The sequence below is a fragment of the Guillardia theta genome (assembly GCF_000315625.1).
Source record: "Guillardia theta CCMP2712 unplaced genomic scaffold GUITHscaffold_25, whole genome shotgun sequence".
Taxonomy (NCBI): Eukaryota; class Cryptophyceae; order Pyrenomonadales; family Geminigeraceae; genus Guillardia; species Guillardia theta.
This window is the reverse complement of record NW_005434649.1, coordinates 663,295-675,303: the sequence shown is the minus strand read 5'-3', so window position 1 is coordinate 675,303 and position 12,009 is coordinate 663,295. Positions and strand designations below refer to the sequence as shown.

General features: G+C 54.4%; 7 protein-coding genes across 7 annotated transcripts in view; 3 read left to right on the top strand and 4 right to left on the bottom strand.

Annotated features, from left to right (window-relative positions):
• Positions 1-3,775, top strand: part of GUITHDRAFT_137438 (hypothetical protein) — a gene marked incomplete at both ends in the record, with an annotated part of 4,045 nt that extends 270 nt beyond the window's left edge. Inside the window, 18 exons of the mRNA XM_005834614.1 lie at positions 106-178; positions 254-323; positions 459-704; positions 748-848; positions 911-1,012; positions 1,063-1,144; positions 1,193-1,286; positions 1,328-1,523; positions 1,576-1,720; positions 2,014-2,094; positions 2,152-2,226; positions 2,269-2,322; positions 2,469-2,537; positions 2,625-2,830; positions 2,977-3,085; positions 3,180-3,540; positions 3,595-3,662; positions 3,704-3,775. Coding sequence (XP_005834671.1) covers positions 106-178; positions 254-323; positions 459-704; positions 748-848; positions 911-1,012; positions 1,063-1,144; positions 1,193-1,286; positions 1,328-1,523; positions 1,576-1,720; positions 2,014-2,094; positions 2,152-2,226; positions 2,269-2,322; positions 2,469-2,537; positions 2,625-2,830; positions 2,977-3,085; positions 3,180-3,540; positions 3,595-3,662; positions 3,704-3,775 — 2,204 coding nt within the window. The remainder of the gene's footprint in view (positions 1-105; positions 179-253; positions 324-458; positions 705-747; positions 849-910; positions 1,013-1,062; positions 1,145-1,192; positions 1,287-1,327; positions 1,524-1,575; positions 1,721-2,013; positions 2,095-2,151; positions 2,227-2,268; positions 2,323-2,468; positions 2,538-2,624; positions 2,831-2,976; positions 3,086-3,179; positions 3,541-3,594; positions 3,663-3,703) is intronic.
• A 3-nt stretch (positions 3,776-3,778) lies between these two features.
• GUITHDRAFT_106677 (hypothetical protein) lies at positions 3,779-4,752 on the bottom strand (the record flags this gene model as incomplete). Its single annotated transcript, XM_005834613.1, has 2 exons — positions 3,779-4,447; positions 4,507-4,752. 2 exons carry the CDS (start codon positions 4,750-4,752, stop codon positions 3,779-3,781), a joined length of 915 nt encoding a protein of 304 aa, XP_005834670.1.
• A 550-nt stretch (positions 4,753-5,302) lies between these two features.
• On the bottom strand, positions 5,303-5,932 carry GUITHDRAFT_49490 (hypothetical protein; the record flags this gene model as incomplete). Its single annotated transcript, XM_005834612.1, has 1 exon — positions 5,303-5,932. A coding segment is annotated over one exon (630 nt), but the record flags the coding sequence as incomplete, so codon positions are not given.
• Positions 5,933-6,610: 678 nt separating this feature from the next.
• On the top strand, positions 6,611-7,182 carry GUITHDRAFT_152057 (hypothetical protein). Its single transcript, XM_005834611.1, has 2 exons — positions 6,611-6,875; positions 6,924-7,182. Exons 1-2 carry the CDS (start codon positions 6,626-6,628, stop codon positions 6,971-6,973), a joined length of 300 nt encoding a protein of 99 aa, XP_005834668.1. The 5' UTR covers positions 6,611-6,625; the 3' UTR covers positions 6,974-7,182.
• Positions 7,183-7,194: 12 nt separating this feature from the next.
• Positions 7,195-8,904, bottom strand: GUITHDRAFT_69456 (hypothetical protein; the record flags this gene model as incomplete). Its single annotated transcript, XM_005834610.1, has 12 exons — positions 7,195-7,323; positions 7,388-7,489; positions 7,537-7,603; positions 7,642-7,690; positions 7,743-7,789; positions 7,827-7,900; positions 7,952-8,041; positions 8,090-8,134; positions 8,178-8,217; positions 8,293-8,389; positions 8,436-8,574; positions 8,632-8,904. The coding sequence occupies 12 exons, from the start codon at positions 8,902-8,904 to the stop codon at positions 7,195-7,197; spliced, it is 1,152 nt and encodes a 383-aa protein (XP_005834667.1).
• GUITHDRAFT_60262 (hypothetical protein) lies at positions 8,875-9,495 on the bottom strand (the record flags this gene model as incomplete). The annotated part of the gene is made up of 1 exon (XM_005834609.1): positions 8,875-9,495. A coding segment is annotated over one exon (621 nt), but the record flags the coding sequence as incomplete, so codon positions are not given.
• Positions 9,496-10,376: 881 nt separating this feature from the next.
• Positions 10,377-10,906, top strand: GUITHDRAFT_152056 (hypothetical protein). Its single transcript, XM_005834608.1, has one exon. The coding sequence runs from the start codon at positions 10,394-10,396 to the stop codon at positions 10,898-10,900; it is 507 nt and encodes a 168-aa protein (XP_005834665.1). The 5' UTR covers positions 10,377-10,393; the 3' UTR covers positions 10,901-10,906.
• Positions 10,907-12,009: the final 1,103 nt, after the last annotated feature.

Genomic DNA, 12,009 nt, shown 5'->3' with positions numbered 1-12,009 from the left:
TGAGAATAGAGGGGTCGGGAGGGGAGGGGAGGAGAGAGGACTTAGAAGGGAGGAGAGGGAAAATGGGGGTATAGGAGCGAATTCAACTGTTTTGACTCGTCCAAGGCCACAGGTCGGAGGCTGAGAAAGCTTCCACAGCAGCTAGACGGTTGGCGGAGACGATTAAGAGCAGAAGACTGTAAGCCTTGTCTGCCTCTCATCTCTTCTAACGATGCTCCTCCTCCTCCTCCTCCTCCTCCTACTCGTCCCTCAGTGGCGAAGAGGAGGAGATCGTGATTCCGCCGCCTGTTCTCCGAGATGCCTATGATCGTGTCCTCACCAAGGTGATTGTTCTCCTGCATTGGCATGACACTCACTCGCCTCTCAGATTCCTGTCCGTCAAGGTCTCCTCCTCCTCCTCCTCCTCCTCCTCCTCCTCCGCTGCTGCTGCTGCTCAGTTCTTCTCTCTGCTGCTGCAGGCCATCCAGTCGGTCATTTGCTGCGTCGACATCCCAAGCATGTGCCCGTCCCTCTCAGCACGCTCACAGCTGGGGTCCTGCTGGTTTGCATGTGCTCGAGCTGACAAGAAGCGGCAGCATGGGGAGGAGGGGATCGACGGGAAACCCGTTCCTCTCGACCTATGGGGGATACGGGGGGCCTTCAACGGAGCTCCTGGGATGCCCAAGGAAACGGACAAGAAAGTTCAGTGGGAAGAGGAGAAGGAGGTGAGCCCATGCCCTCTTCTCCCTGTTTCATTCGCTTCCTCAGGAGGAACGAGCATTCCCTGGCCTCGATGCTGCTGGTCGCGTCGTCAGAAATCCATTTCGTCGGCAAGCAGAGACGTTGCCATCTCGACAATTCAACATGCGGTGAAGCGAAGGAGGGAGGGAGGGAGGGAGGGAGGGAGGGAGACCTTATGGCTTGCTTGCAGGGCAGAGGCTTCTAAGAAGTTTGATCGCGAAATATCCTCGAAAGCTTCTTGGGCTGATTCAAGCGTAAATGCCAAGTGTATCGAAGAGCTGAAAACAGTTCGGTAAAGAGAAAAGAGGAAATGACGAGGAAGTTTTGATCTTGTCTCAACAGCTCGCTCAAGGAGAGACACGAGAAAGATTCGAATGGTGAAAGACAAAGAAAGGAGGGGGAAGAAGAGACTAAAAAGTTTAAGGTGAGGGAGGAGGAGGAGGATGAGGAGGAGGAGTGAAGATGTAGACAGGAAATGATGTTTCACGTGCGGGCGGATGCTTCGCATTTCACTGTCAACGGCGTCGGGCTGATCCTCTCTCACCTCGAAACTTCCTCCCCTCCGCGTGAGCCAAACGTCCCTCAATTTCCAGCTGACCCTCAGCAGGTTTTGTCAACCTCAACCTTGGTGTGAAAGACAAGCTGGGGAAGGACAAAAGAAACAAGGAGGAGGAGGAGGAGGAGGAGGAGGAGGAGGAGGAGGAAGCTGTTGTCCGAGTTCAGCCTCCTCCTGTCAAGCGTTTTCGCGTTCAAGAAATTCTCCCTGGAACTGCAGCAGATCGTGCGAAGAATCCATCGATCTGGTGAGAGATTGGGGTAGCTGGGGATTTGCTGGGGTTTTGACATGGATGACAGCATCGGAGACGAGCTGGTGCGGGTGGAGGGGGTGGACGTGGCGCCTCTGCTGCTTCCTCAGGTCAACATGCTCCTGCTCGGCCCCCCTGGCTCCGGCGTGTCTCTGGTCATGCGGAGATCCCTGAGCCAGGCGTCGAAGAAGAAAGTGAGGAGGAGGAGGAGGAGGAGGAGGAGGAGGAGGAAAGAAAGGATTTGAGCTGGTTTGGAGAAAGTTGGAGTAGCCAGTGGTCGTAGTAGACTCGTCAGGGTGTGGAGTGGAGGAGGATGAGAAAAGAGGATAAGAGGGAGTAGGAAGACCACGAAAGAGGCTGAAAAGAAGGAGCAGGAGCGTGGGGAAGAGCAGGAGCTGGAAGCGTGAGGGAAGCGTGAGCAAGAGAGGAGTGAGGGAGGGGAGCAGAAAGCTCCAGGAGAGAGGAAGAGACGAATGAAGACACGCAGAAAGCTGAGGAGTGGGAGGACTCGGACTCGGAGAACAGCAGCGACTTGGAGGAGGACGAGGACTTGTGGCACTACTTCACGGTAGCGACGAGAGGAGGGAGGAAGGAGGCAACGTGAGTGTCGGTGAAGTTGTTTCAGGTGCGACTGGCGCGAGGGTCAGCAGAATTCTTCAACTTGCTGGACATGTGCCATGATATGGTGGAAGAGCGCGAGGTGAGGGGGAGGGGGAGGGAGGAGGAGACTCAGTCCCTTCAGGCGCTCCTGGAGGAGCTGGAGAAATACAAGCAGCAAACTAAGTCCGCAGAGGAGGTTGAGCCTAATCCTCCTCTTGTCTTGTGCTCCTTCTCCTCCTTCCCGTCTTGTACTTCTCCTCCTCCTCTCTGTCTTGTACTTCTCCTCCTCCTCTCTGTCTTGTACTTCTCCTCGCTTGTTCTTCCCCTTCCTTTCTCAATCAGGGTCAGATGGTGCTCGACCTGCGCAGAGATCTCGGAGTGACGGAAGCGAATCTAACAAGAAATGAGCGGGTGCCAACTGTTCGCCTTCACCCTCCCACTCTTCTTTCCTCATCCTCGTCTGCTTGCCTCGCTCTCTCTTCTCACTGCCTTCCCCAGCATGCTCGCGAGCTTCTCTTCCAGCAACGCTCCTCTGCTGCCGTCACCGCCGGCGAGATTGCCTTCGGCTCGCGAGTTCGCACGCTTGAGGCAGGCGAGAGGCGGGGAGGAGGAGGAAGTGAGAGGCCGCGGCAGACCCTGGTGGAAGAGAAGGAGGCTGAGCTGCGAACCCTGACCCGAGAGCTCCAGCTGCAACGACACGAAAGGTAAACTAGCTCGAGGAGGGGAAGGGAAGGTAAAGTAGCTCGAGGAGAGGAAGGGAAGGTAAAGTAGCTCGAGGAGGGGAAGGGAAGGTAAAGTAGCTCGAGGAGGGGAAGGGCTCCGTCTCTCCTCACTCGCTGACCCCGTACAGGGCGATTGCACAGGAGGGAGCGCGGAGGATGGAGGACAACTTTACGAGACTGGAGCGGCAGGTAAAGACAATGCTGACGAGACTCTCTGCTGCCTGTCAAGACTGCGAGGTAAAGTTGCAACCTCTTCAGCAGAGGTCCCTCCCCTCTCTCGCTACCTTCTCCATCCACTCTCTCTTCGATTTTCTTCTTTGAGTGTTCGCAGATCTCTCTCGACCCCCATCACCCTGACGCTCCCGCGAGCATCTTGAAGAGCCTGCACACAGCTCATGCTTCCTTCCTCGCCAATGTCGAGCCTCCTTACCTCTCCTTTCCTCCACCCGTCCCGCCTCCTCCCACCTCGCACCCTCGAACAAGCCTCTCCTCCTCTTCCTCAGCCTTTACCAACCCCAACACCCTCCAACAGGAAGAGCCTCGAGCTCGCGCCAGCCTTTCTCTCCCTCCTCCTTTAACCGTCGAGCTCTCTCCGCCAGCATCGCGGGACTTCAATCCTCCTCTACGCGAGCATGAGGGGGAAGCAAGCAGCAAGACCAGGGCAGAGGAAGCGCTGACAAGAGCAGGAGCAGGTAACGCCTCCTCTGCCTCTCCTCGGCTTCTCCACTTGTCTCATGTACCGTCAGCTGCGACGTCGTTCGTTGATTGGAAGGAGCGACTGGACGAGCTCTTGAAGCACGTCGAGTCTGCGACAGTAAGACGGGGAGGAAGAGAAGGACTGCTCACCCCTCGCAGGTCTCATCGCCCTCGCACGAGTCGCTTCCTCCGCTGTCGACCTCAAGCGCCTTCGACTTGTTGAGCAGATGAGGCTCAGACATTGCGAGCATCTCCCTCCGTCAGCCTTGTCTTGAGCTCGTGGATGACCTTGAAGGAGGAGGAGAACATGAAGCCGGACACGCGCGTCATCGACGTTCTGTTCTCACGGTCGAGGCTGCCCGACAAGCTGCCCAGGATGGTCTCGCTGGGGCGAGGAAGGAAGTCGTGCCTCCCCTCCAGCTTCACCTCGAAGGAGCACCAGTGCTGCCCCTCCTCCTCCGCCTTCTTCCGCAGGTGTCGCCGGAACTCTTGGAAGCACGAGCGATGCTGAGGGGCAAGAAAGAGTCCCAGCTTGGGCTGGAGGAGGCCACCGGGAGCAGCAGCTCGAAGCAAGGCGAGCATGTCAGGATGGTAATAAACGCAATCGCAGGCCATCACTCCCTCTGCCATGCTGCTCGCAGCCTTGACCTCCTCCTCCTTGTTCCAGTCCAACTCTACCACTCCCTCCGATTCACCTCGCCGCCTCCTCAACAGCTCAACGAGGCTGCTCTGACAGTCCGACAGCAGTATCTGATCCAACCCGAGGTGGTCTCTCAGCTCAGCCGCTGCTCCTCCTCCTAACCCCACCCCCGAGCCAAGCTCGAGGAGAGAACCAGCTTCCGATAGCCAGCCCGCAGGCATGGCGGCGAGGAGGAGCGCGCAAGCCACCGAGGACTCCCAGACCTGGCAACCGACGCCAGATCCAGCAAAGGGGATCTCTTCCACCTCAACTTCACCCCCACCTGACTGGTCCCGGCGGTGCTGTGGGAGAGGAAGGACTTGAAGACCCGCGTGTTCTCCTCCTTGGTCCAGACCTCGCAGCAGGACGACAATCGCTGCTGGCGATGCAAGAGGTGCCAAGAGCTGTTGAACCTCCAGGGTGTTCCTCCTTTAGCTTCAAGCGCATGCACGCGAGGAGCTGCTGGGGCCAACAGGATGCGGCTGTGACTTGGAGTTTGCGAGTCGTCAGCTGCTTCACAACCCGCCATGCTCGATGAAAGCGTGCGACTGAAGTGACGGGGCTGAAAGGAGGGAGGTCTGCCAAAGCCACATCGCGATGAGATACGAGAAATCGGAAGCAGGGAGAAGCAGGATTGGAGAAATAATGTTGAGGAGGAGGAGGAGGAGGAGGATCCAGAAGTGGAAGGAGGAGGAAGAGGAGGAGAGAGCGAGGAGGAGGAGGAGGCGCAGCAATGGATCAGTAGCACAACAAGCGGCAAGGACAAAGGTCGCATTACGAAATGCGCCTTATGGACTACCCCTACATTTTAGTTTATTTTAACCCCCTCCCCCTGGGTCTATCCCTAAAAGCAGGTTTCTTCGCATGGGGTATGCAGGCTCGCGGCATCATCAAGGAGCAGCGAGGAGGAGGATGGCGAGGGCGCCCGTGCGCTCGCACAGGCCGAGGGCTCGCGCGATCTCCTCCGCCTTCACCTTCTCCGCCACCACCAGCCGCCAGGTCGAATGCAGCAGAGGAAGCTGCACCAGAGGCAGAGCAAGACGTGCCACCGTCGAACCGGACGCCAAGAGCGGAAGCAATGCAGCCAGCCCAGCAGAGAGGAGCGCAAGGAGAGCCGCAAACTTGCAGCCGAGGACGACGGGGATCGTTCTGATGCCAGCCTCCGCGTCTCCCCGCACGTCGCGGATGTCCATGAGGACTTCCTGCCATAGGATGAGGCAGAACATGTAGAGGGAGGGGAGCAAGGTGCTCTGCATCCTCACGTCTCCAACAGCAAGACCACCCAGAACGATCGCCTGGGCGATGACAAAAGCGACGACCAAGTTCTTGAGGAAGAGCACCCCCTTCAACAACGGCGTGTAGAGGAAGGTGAGGAGCAGCGAGACGCTCACCAGCGCTCTGAGCTGGAATGACTCGAGGAGGATGCAGGCGAAGAAGAAGCTCATGAGATACCATGAGGATGCTGCGAGAAGAGCTTGCTCTGGATGTACGGTCCCCTCTGCCATCGGGTTGCTCTTGTAGGCGTCCGCACCTGAGCGATAGTCGAAGTAGTCGTTGATGAGCATGGAGCCGACGCCCACGGACGCGCTGAAGAGAGCGACGAGCCAGACCAGCGGGTCAGCGAGGCACGCGAGAGACCGGGAGGCGAAGAGGCTGCCTGCGAGACTCAGCCCGAGCTCAGCTGGGATGTTTTGAGGTCTCGTCATCTTCACGAGATCTCTCAGAGCTCGCGACGGACCGAAGGGATCGTTGAGCTGAGGGATGCTAGCTGGAGACATCCTCGGGCTCAGCTTCGCCTTCACCTCCATTCTTGGCAGGTTCCTCGCGGAAGATGACAACCGACTGGTAGCTTCACCCCATGGCAGCAACCTCCCAGTTGCAAAGCTGCTGCAGCGCTCTACGCATGAAGTGCAAGCGAACAGAAACAAGAGAAGGATGCGGGCCTGCGCCATGCCGAATTCGAGGAACTGTCTGCTCCTGGTTGTGAGTGAGACAGTCGGAGAAGGAAAGGCAACAAAGGTATTGAAAGCAAGACGCAAGGGACAAGACAGGCAGAGCCAAGAAAAGCACAAAATCGAAAGCGATGGGAAGAAAGGAGAAATTTGACGGGGAAATGGCGTAGGAAGAAAGACAAAGGAGGAGGGGGAAGGAGGAGGGGGAAGGAGGAGGGGGAAGGAGGAGGGGGAAGAGGAGGGGGAAGAGGAGGGGGAAGAGGAGGAAAGCTGCAACTAGGGACGGAAGGACTATTCGACCACCCCTTCTTTCTAGCTTCTCTCCATGGAAACAAGGGGGTACTTGAACACTTTGGCTATATATGGTTATTATTGTCATTGCAAGGGGGGGTAGGGGTAGGGGGTAGGGGTAAGGGGTAGGGGGTAGAGGGCCAAGTCAATGCAGTGAAGATGCTGAGGATGACCGCCGGAGGTATCGAGAAGATGCAGAAGGGGGAGGGGGAGGAGAAAGTGAGGGAGGAGGAGGCGCCGGGATCTATCCTCTTAGAAGAATCGGAAGATCAAACCAACAACCCAGATCAGCAAGAAGAAGAATGTATAGAGCGACAGGGGAGAAGTACACTATTGCGACAACAAACAACGTCGGTTTGGGCGAGATTAAAGAAGGTCGAATGGTCAGCAGACGAGTTACAACTAAACCGTAAGATCGCATTTCCGCTATCCCCTACCTCATGACTTGCCTTGCTAGTGTTTCCATCCCACCCGGCGATAGCTTCGCAGGTTGATTGCCTTGCCTGATATTGCAGGTCGATCTTGCCTATCTGGATCGGCTGCGCCATTATTGTGTCACTTGTTCTGATATTTCTCAACGCTCGTGCGAGATGATTCTTTTGATCTCTTGTAGTGGCGCATGACATGCTGGTCAAAAATCCTGAGCGTGGGACAAGCATTGACTGCCATGCACACGAGTAAACTTGTTGGGTTGAGCGAGTAAACTTGTTGGGTTCAAGTTTCAGCGGCTAAAGTTCGATCGCGCGAGCCTTCTTGGACAGTTTTAGAGCCATCTTCGTCATCTGGTCCGCCAGAGCCCCAACGTCCCTAGCTCGGTCTGAGCTCGCGTTCCCCTGCAGCGAGCGCTTGTACACACCCTGAAGACGAATCATCAGCAGAATCACCCTCAAGAATCCCCCTCCCCTGTTGCCTGGGGCCCACCTGAAGAATGGCGGCGATGCGGAAGAAGGAGAAGGTGAGGTAGAAGTTCCACGCGGGGATGCTCTGACGCCCCGTCCGCCGCATGTAGGACTTGACGTACTCCTGTAGTCACCTTCTTAGCACACGAGCAGCGTCGATAAGCTAGCCACCTCTTCTGTTGGAATTCCTTCTGGCAGCTGAGCTCCAGCAAAGCCTGGTACTTGACTGTAGCGATTGCTGTCAGACGCACACAAGTGAATGCATGGCAATCTCACGGGAAAGTTGGAGGGAGATGGTAGACGAGGCAGTTGTAGGCGAGATCAGCTGAGCCATGTTCAGTCTAGACTCTTACACTCGTGGACATCAGAAAGTGAACCTAGAGGATCTCCCAACGTTGATAACTCCCAATCAAGCACCGCGAGACTGCACTAATGTTCAGAATGTGATTGCCGTAAATCACGAACTCAACCATTTGCTTGACTTCTCTTCAAAGATCAAGTTATCCAGACGGAAATCTCCGTGCACGATGGTAGCCTACAAATCGAAGGACGTTAGTGCGCCGCAGCCTCTAGCTATGCCTTGGACCTTGTTTTCAGGCGGAATATTCGCATTCAGCCATTGGATCAATTCTTCCATTTTAGAATAGTCGCCCCCTTCAGTCTTCGATGCTTCAAACTGCATCAATATTCATGAGGCATTATCAACAGGTCTGTTTAAGCTCACTTGTTTTGTCCACGTTCCTATCTGTCTTTGAAAAAAGTTTTCTTGCTAAAAGCTGGGTCAAGGACTGTTCGCCTCAGGCAATTCAAACCTTTCCATATGCCTGCAAGCCAGCTTTCTCTATATCGACACTACAACGGATCAAATCAGACTTCTAATCATATCACGTGACACTACTCATGACACCGCTCAAGCAGTTTTTCTACCTGTGCAGGTCAGCCAAAACCTGACACATGGATTCGTAGATTGAACTTCTAAGGCTAGGAGAGAGCATCTTAAGCGACGGATTCTTATGTACTTCTCCTGCAAAAACAATCAGTTGCACGAAGACTGAAATCGAGAGAAATACCCTGAATGTAGTCCATTACGTAGAAAGGTGTTCCCAAAACATGATCCTCTTCACACAAGAGATGACAAGTTGGAACCGGAAAGTTGAGTTTCTTCAGAGCAGACAGAACTTGGTACTCTCTCTCCACAGCATGAGCTCCCTGTGAAGAAGAAATTTCAGATTTCAACAAGTCAGGCATGGAATGACCCTACATCACCTTCAGAATTTTGCCTGGCGGTTTCTTCCTTAACACTAACTCCTTTCCGTCCGAAAGCGTCACGTGGTATGTCGGATTCGATTGTCCATGGCCAAACTGCCGAATCCGGGAGACTGGTCCTGACATTCTTAAAACAGAAGGCCCGGTCTGAGAGATGTAGTTTGACAGGCTGTCTTTGTGTATCTGCAAATGCGGCCTGACGTTGATTGTTCCAGCAACATACTCCAATAGAGGAAAACCAACCAAAATCTCGAGCTCTCGGATAGCTTGCATGTACTCGACTTCGACCTTGATCGTTTTCATTCCAACAGTAGATGCTCCCTTCAAATTTGGCCCCATATCATCCAAGAAGACGACTTCTCCGCTGTCCTTCAGCTTCAGCCTCTCAAGTGCAAGTTGAAAGATCATTGCATCAGGTTTACGGATTCCAACAAGAGCTGACTCTACAATTACGTCGAAGAGGTTCTGAAGATCTCCAAGAGCGTGAGTAAAAGTATCTCCGTTATCTCTCTTCCAATTGTTTGTCAAAGCAGCCGTTTTGATTCCCTCTGCTTTCAAGGATCTGATCACCTGAATCATATCTTGTCGAACAGGAAAAAGAGCTCTTTCTATGCGAACGAACAACTCGCTCACGTCACGCTGCAAATGAATACCGCCTGACTCAAGTTCTTGCTGGAACAAAGGCAAGAATTGCTCCAAGGTGACTTCCCCGCGCTCGAGGCGGAAATATGCTCCCGACTCTCCTAGCTTAGCGGCGTTACCAAAGATGCTCCCGACGGGTACCCCAGCATCCCTTTCAAAAGCTTCAATCTCATGGAAAGGAGATTGCAACAAGACTCCGCCAAGGTCAAAGATGACAGCCTTGATCTTCTTCGGGGACTTCGATTCTGATGTGAACTAGTGATACGGTTACTACAACATATCCCAAACAGCAGCACGTGTTACCTTCCTGCGAAGCTCATTTGTTATGAACATGGTTTTGGATGAAGGCTGAGATTGTTGGCGAGCAGCTTCCATGTCAAACCAAACTCTCGAATTCAGTGCAAAAGGTGTTGCAAGAATAGAAAACTTCCTCCTGCCTTCAATAGCAACGAGGGCGTCTTTCCGCCACTTGATGGGACAAAGGGCATTCTGTTTAGAGTCCACGAGCTTGAGCTCATTCTGCCTTCTTCTGATGAGGCTCAGAGCATCCTTCCGTCGCGCTATTGTACTCACAGCGTCCCTGCGTCTCCGAAGGATACTCAGGGCTTCTTGCCGTTTCATGACGCAAAGAGCATCAGTCCCGCCTCGGATCATGCTAAGAGCAGAGCTTGCATGGTGGAAGGGTATCAGGCTGTATTTTTGCTTGTCTTTCATGCTCAGGCTGTCCTGTTTCTTCTCTCTCAAGCTCAAGCTTTCTTGTTTTGCTCGCCATGGCATCAACTGATTGTTACCTGACAGCAGGCTAAGAGCGTCACGTCTTGCCTGCAACTTCTCAGCTGGTCGTCTGCTGGAGGCATGGGGGTCGCTTCTGCTTCTCTTCACTGGTCCGCCTCCTCTCAAGCCTCGCATCTCCCTCATCCTCCTCGCCGCGTCTCGCATTCCGCGCAACATTTTGCGACTACTCAATCCGACCCAATCGCTTCCCGTCTACCCCTTCCGTCTCCCATCACCACCCCTACCGCCTCCTCCAACCCCAGGTAGACCTACCCCCACCCCCTCTTGATCCAGAAACCACCCCCTCCACCAATGTGGGATCTAGTCTGACCCTTCGCTGAGGAACATGCAAGCGGCGGTGGCGGCGGCGCTGGTGATGGCGGGATGCGCGGCCATAGGCCTGAGCTACTGGTCGGCACGTCCGACCTCCATGCTGCAATACAACATCTTCCAACCCTCTCTCGCTCCCGACCCTCGGTTCTCAAGAAATGCTGCGAACCGTTTCGCCTATAGATCGATCGGGCATCAAAATGGCGGCAGGCCGCAGGAACCGGACATGCGGGCGACATTTGCGAAGATGAGCGCGTTGGAAAAAGTTGCTAATCAGATCGAAGAGCACGAGAACCTTTGGGGATCACACTCGCGCCTGTACAGAAAGCGTGTAGCTCATCCTGCTCTTCATCAGCCTAGGATGACGTACAGTGAACAGAAGACAAAATCAGAATCCCAGCCGATGCATAAGATTAATTTGACGACGAGGAGAAATGCTGTAAATTATGACAAGCTTGGTTTACCGAAGCATGTGTTCAGAGACCCGAGCGACAAGTACTTGAAGATAGTGAGCCCTCCTTAAGCTCGGTTTCACAGCCCCAGTTCAGTGCTGCTTTGTATTTCTCTCAGTGCTTCTTTGCTATTCTCTGTATTTGCTAACTTTCTTTCATAAACAATGCTGAAGATAGTTGAATGTTGATACATGGACCCGAAACAGTATTTTCATAGCCTTGGTGATAAACTTGCAGGACTGGAAAGAAGTGTGCGATCTGTCTCGCTGGCTCCCGGTCCGTGTCTGTGTAACTTCCAGTCCTCGCTATCTGATCGAGTGCCTCAACTCGTGAGTCGATCAATTACCCTGCGATGGTGGCAGAGGATAACTGAACATGCCAGTCAATGTTTGATGGATGCCCGAGTCAGCGGCTGGGCGTCAAGGAGCATGGGCGCGGGAGATATGGAGGAGGAGGGGGTAGAGGGAGGAGACGCTCTAAGCTCGGAGTAGAGGAAGGAGACGCTCTAAGCTCGGAGTAGAGGGAGGAGACGCTCTAAGTCTCGGAGTAGAGGGAGGAGATGCTCTAAGTCTCGGAGGGAGGAGATGCTCTAAGTGGAGGGAGGAGACGCTCTAAGCTCGGAGTAGAGGGAGGAGATGCTCTAAGCTCGGAGTAGAGGGAGGAGATGCTCTAAGTCTCGGAGGGAGGAGACGCTCTAAGTCTCGGAGTAGAGGGAGGAGACGCTCTAAGTCTCGGAGGGAGGAGATGCTCTAAGTGGAGGGAGGAGATGCTCTAAGCTCGGAGTAGAGGGAGGAGATGCTCTAAGTCTCGGAGGGAGGAGATGCTCTAAGTCTCGGAGGGAGGAGATGCTCTAAGTCTCGGAGGGAGGAGATGCTCTAAGTCTCGGAGGGAGGAGATGCTCTAAGTGGAGGGAGGAGATGCTCTAAGTGGAGGGAGGAGATGCTCTAAGTGGAGGGAGGAGATGCTCTAAGTGGAGGGAGGAGATGCTCTAAGTGGAGGGAGGAGATGCTCTAAGTGGAGGGAGGAGATGCTCTCAGTCTCGGAGTCACGTTCAACGTTGGCTGATGGCATGACAAGGCTTGAAGGCTTCAAGCGACGAGAGTAGGCGTGTCCGTCAGCAGAGTCGTCAGTGATTCTCGGGGTACCGAGGCGGGCTGGATAAACAACCCATAACCGATTG

Coding starts and splice junctions, on each gene's coding strand:
- GUITHDRAFT_152057 (XM_005834611.1), top strand. CDS start 6,626: ATGCTGAGGATGACCGCCGGAGGTATCGAGAAGATGCAGAAGGGGGAG. Junction 6,876..6,923: donor AGACGAGTTACAACTAAACC/GTAAGATCGCAT, acceptor TTGCCTTGCTAG/TGTTTCCATCCCACCCGGCG.
- GUITHDRAFT_152056 (XM_005834608.1), top strand. CDS start 10,394: ATGCAAGCGGCGGTGGCGGCGGCGCTGGTGATGGCGGGATGCGCGGCC.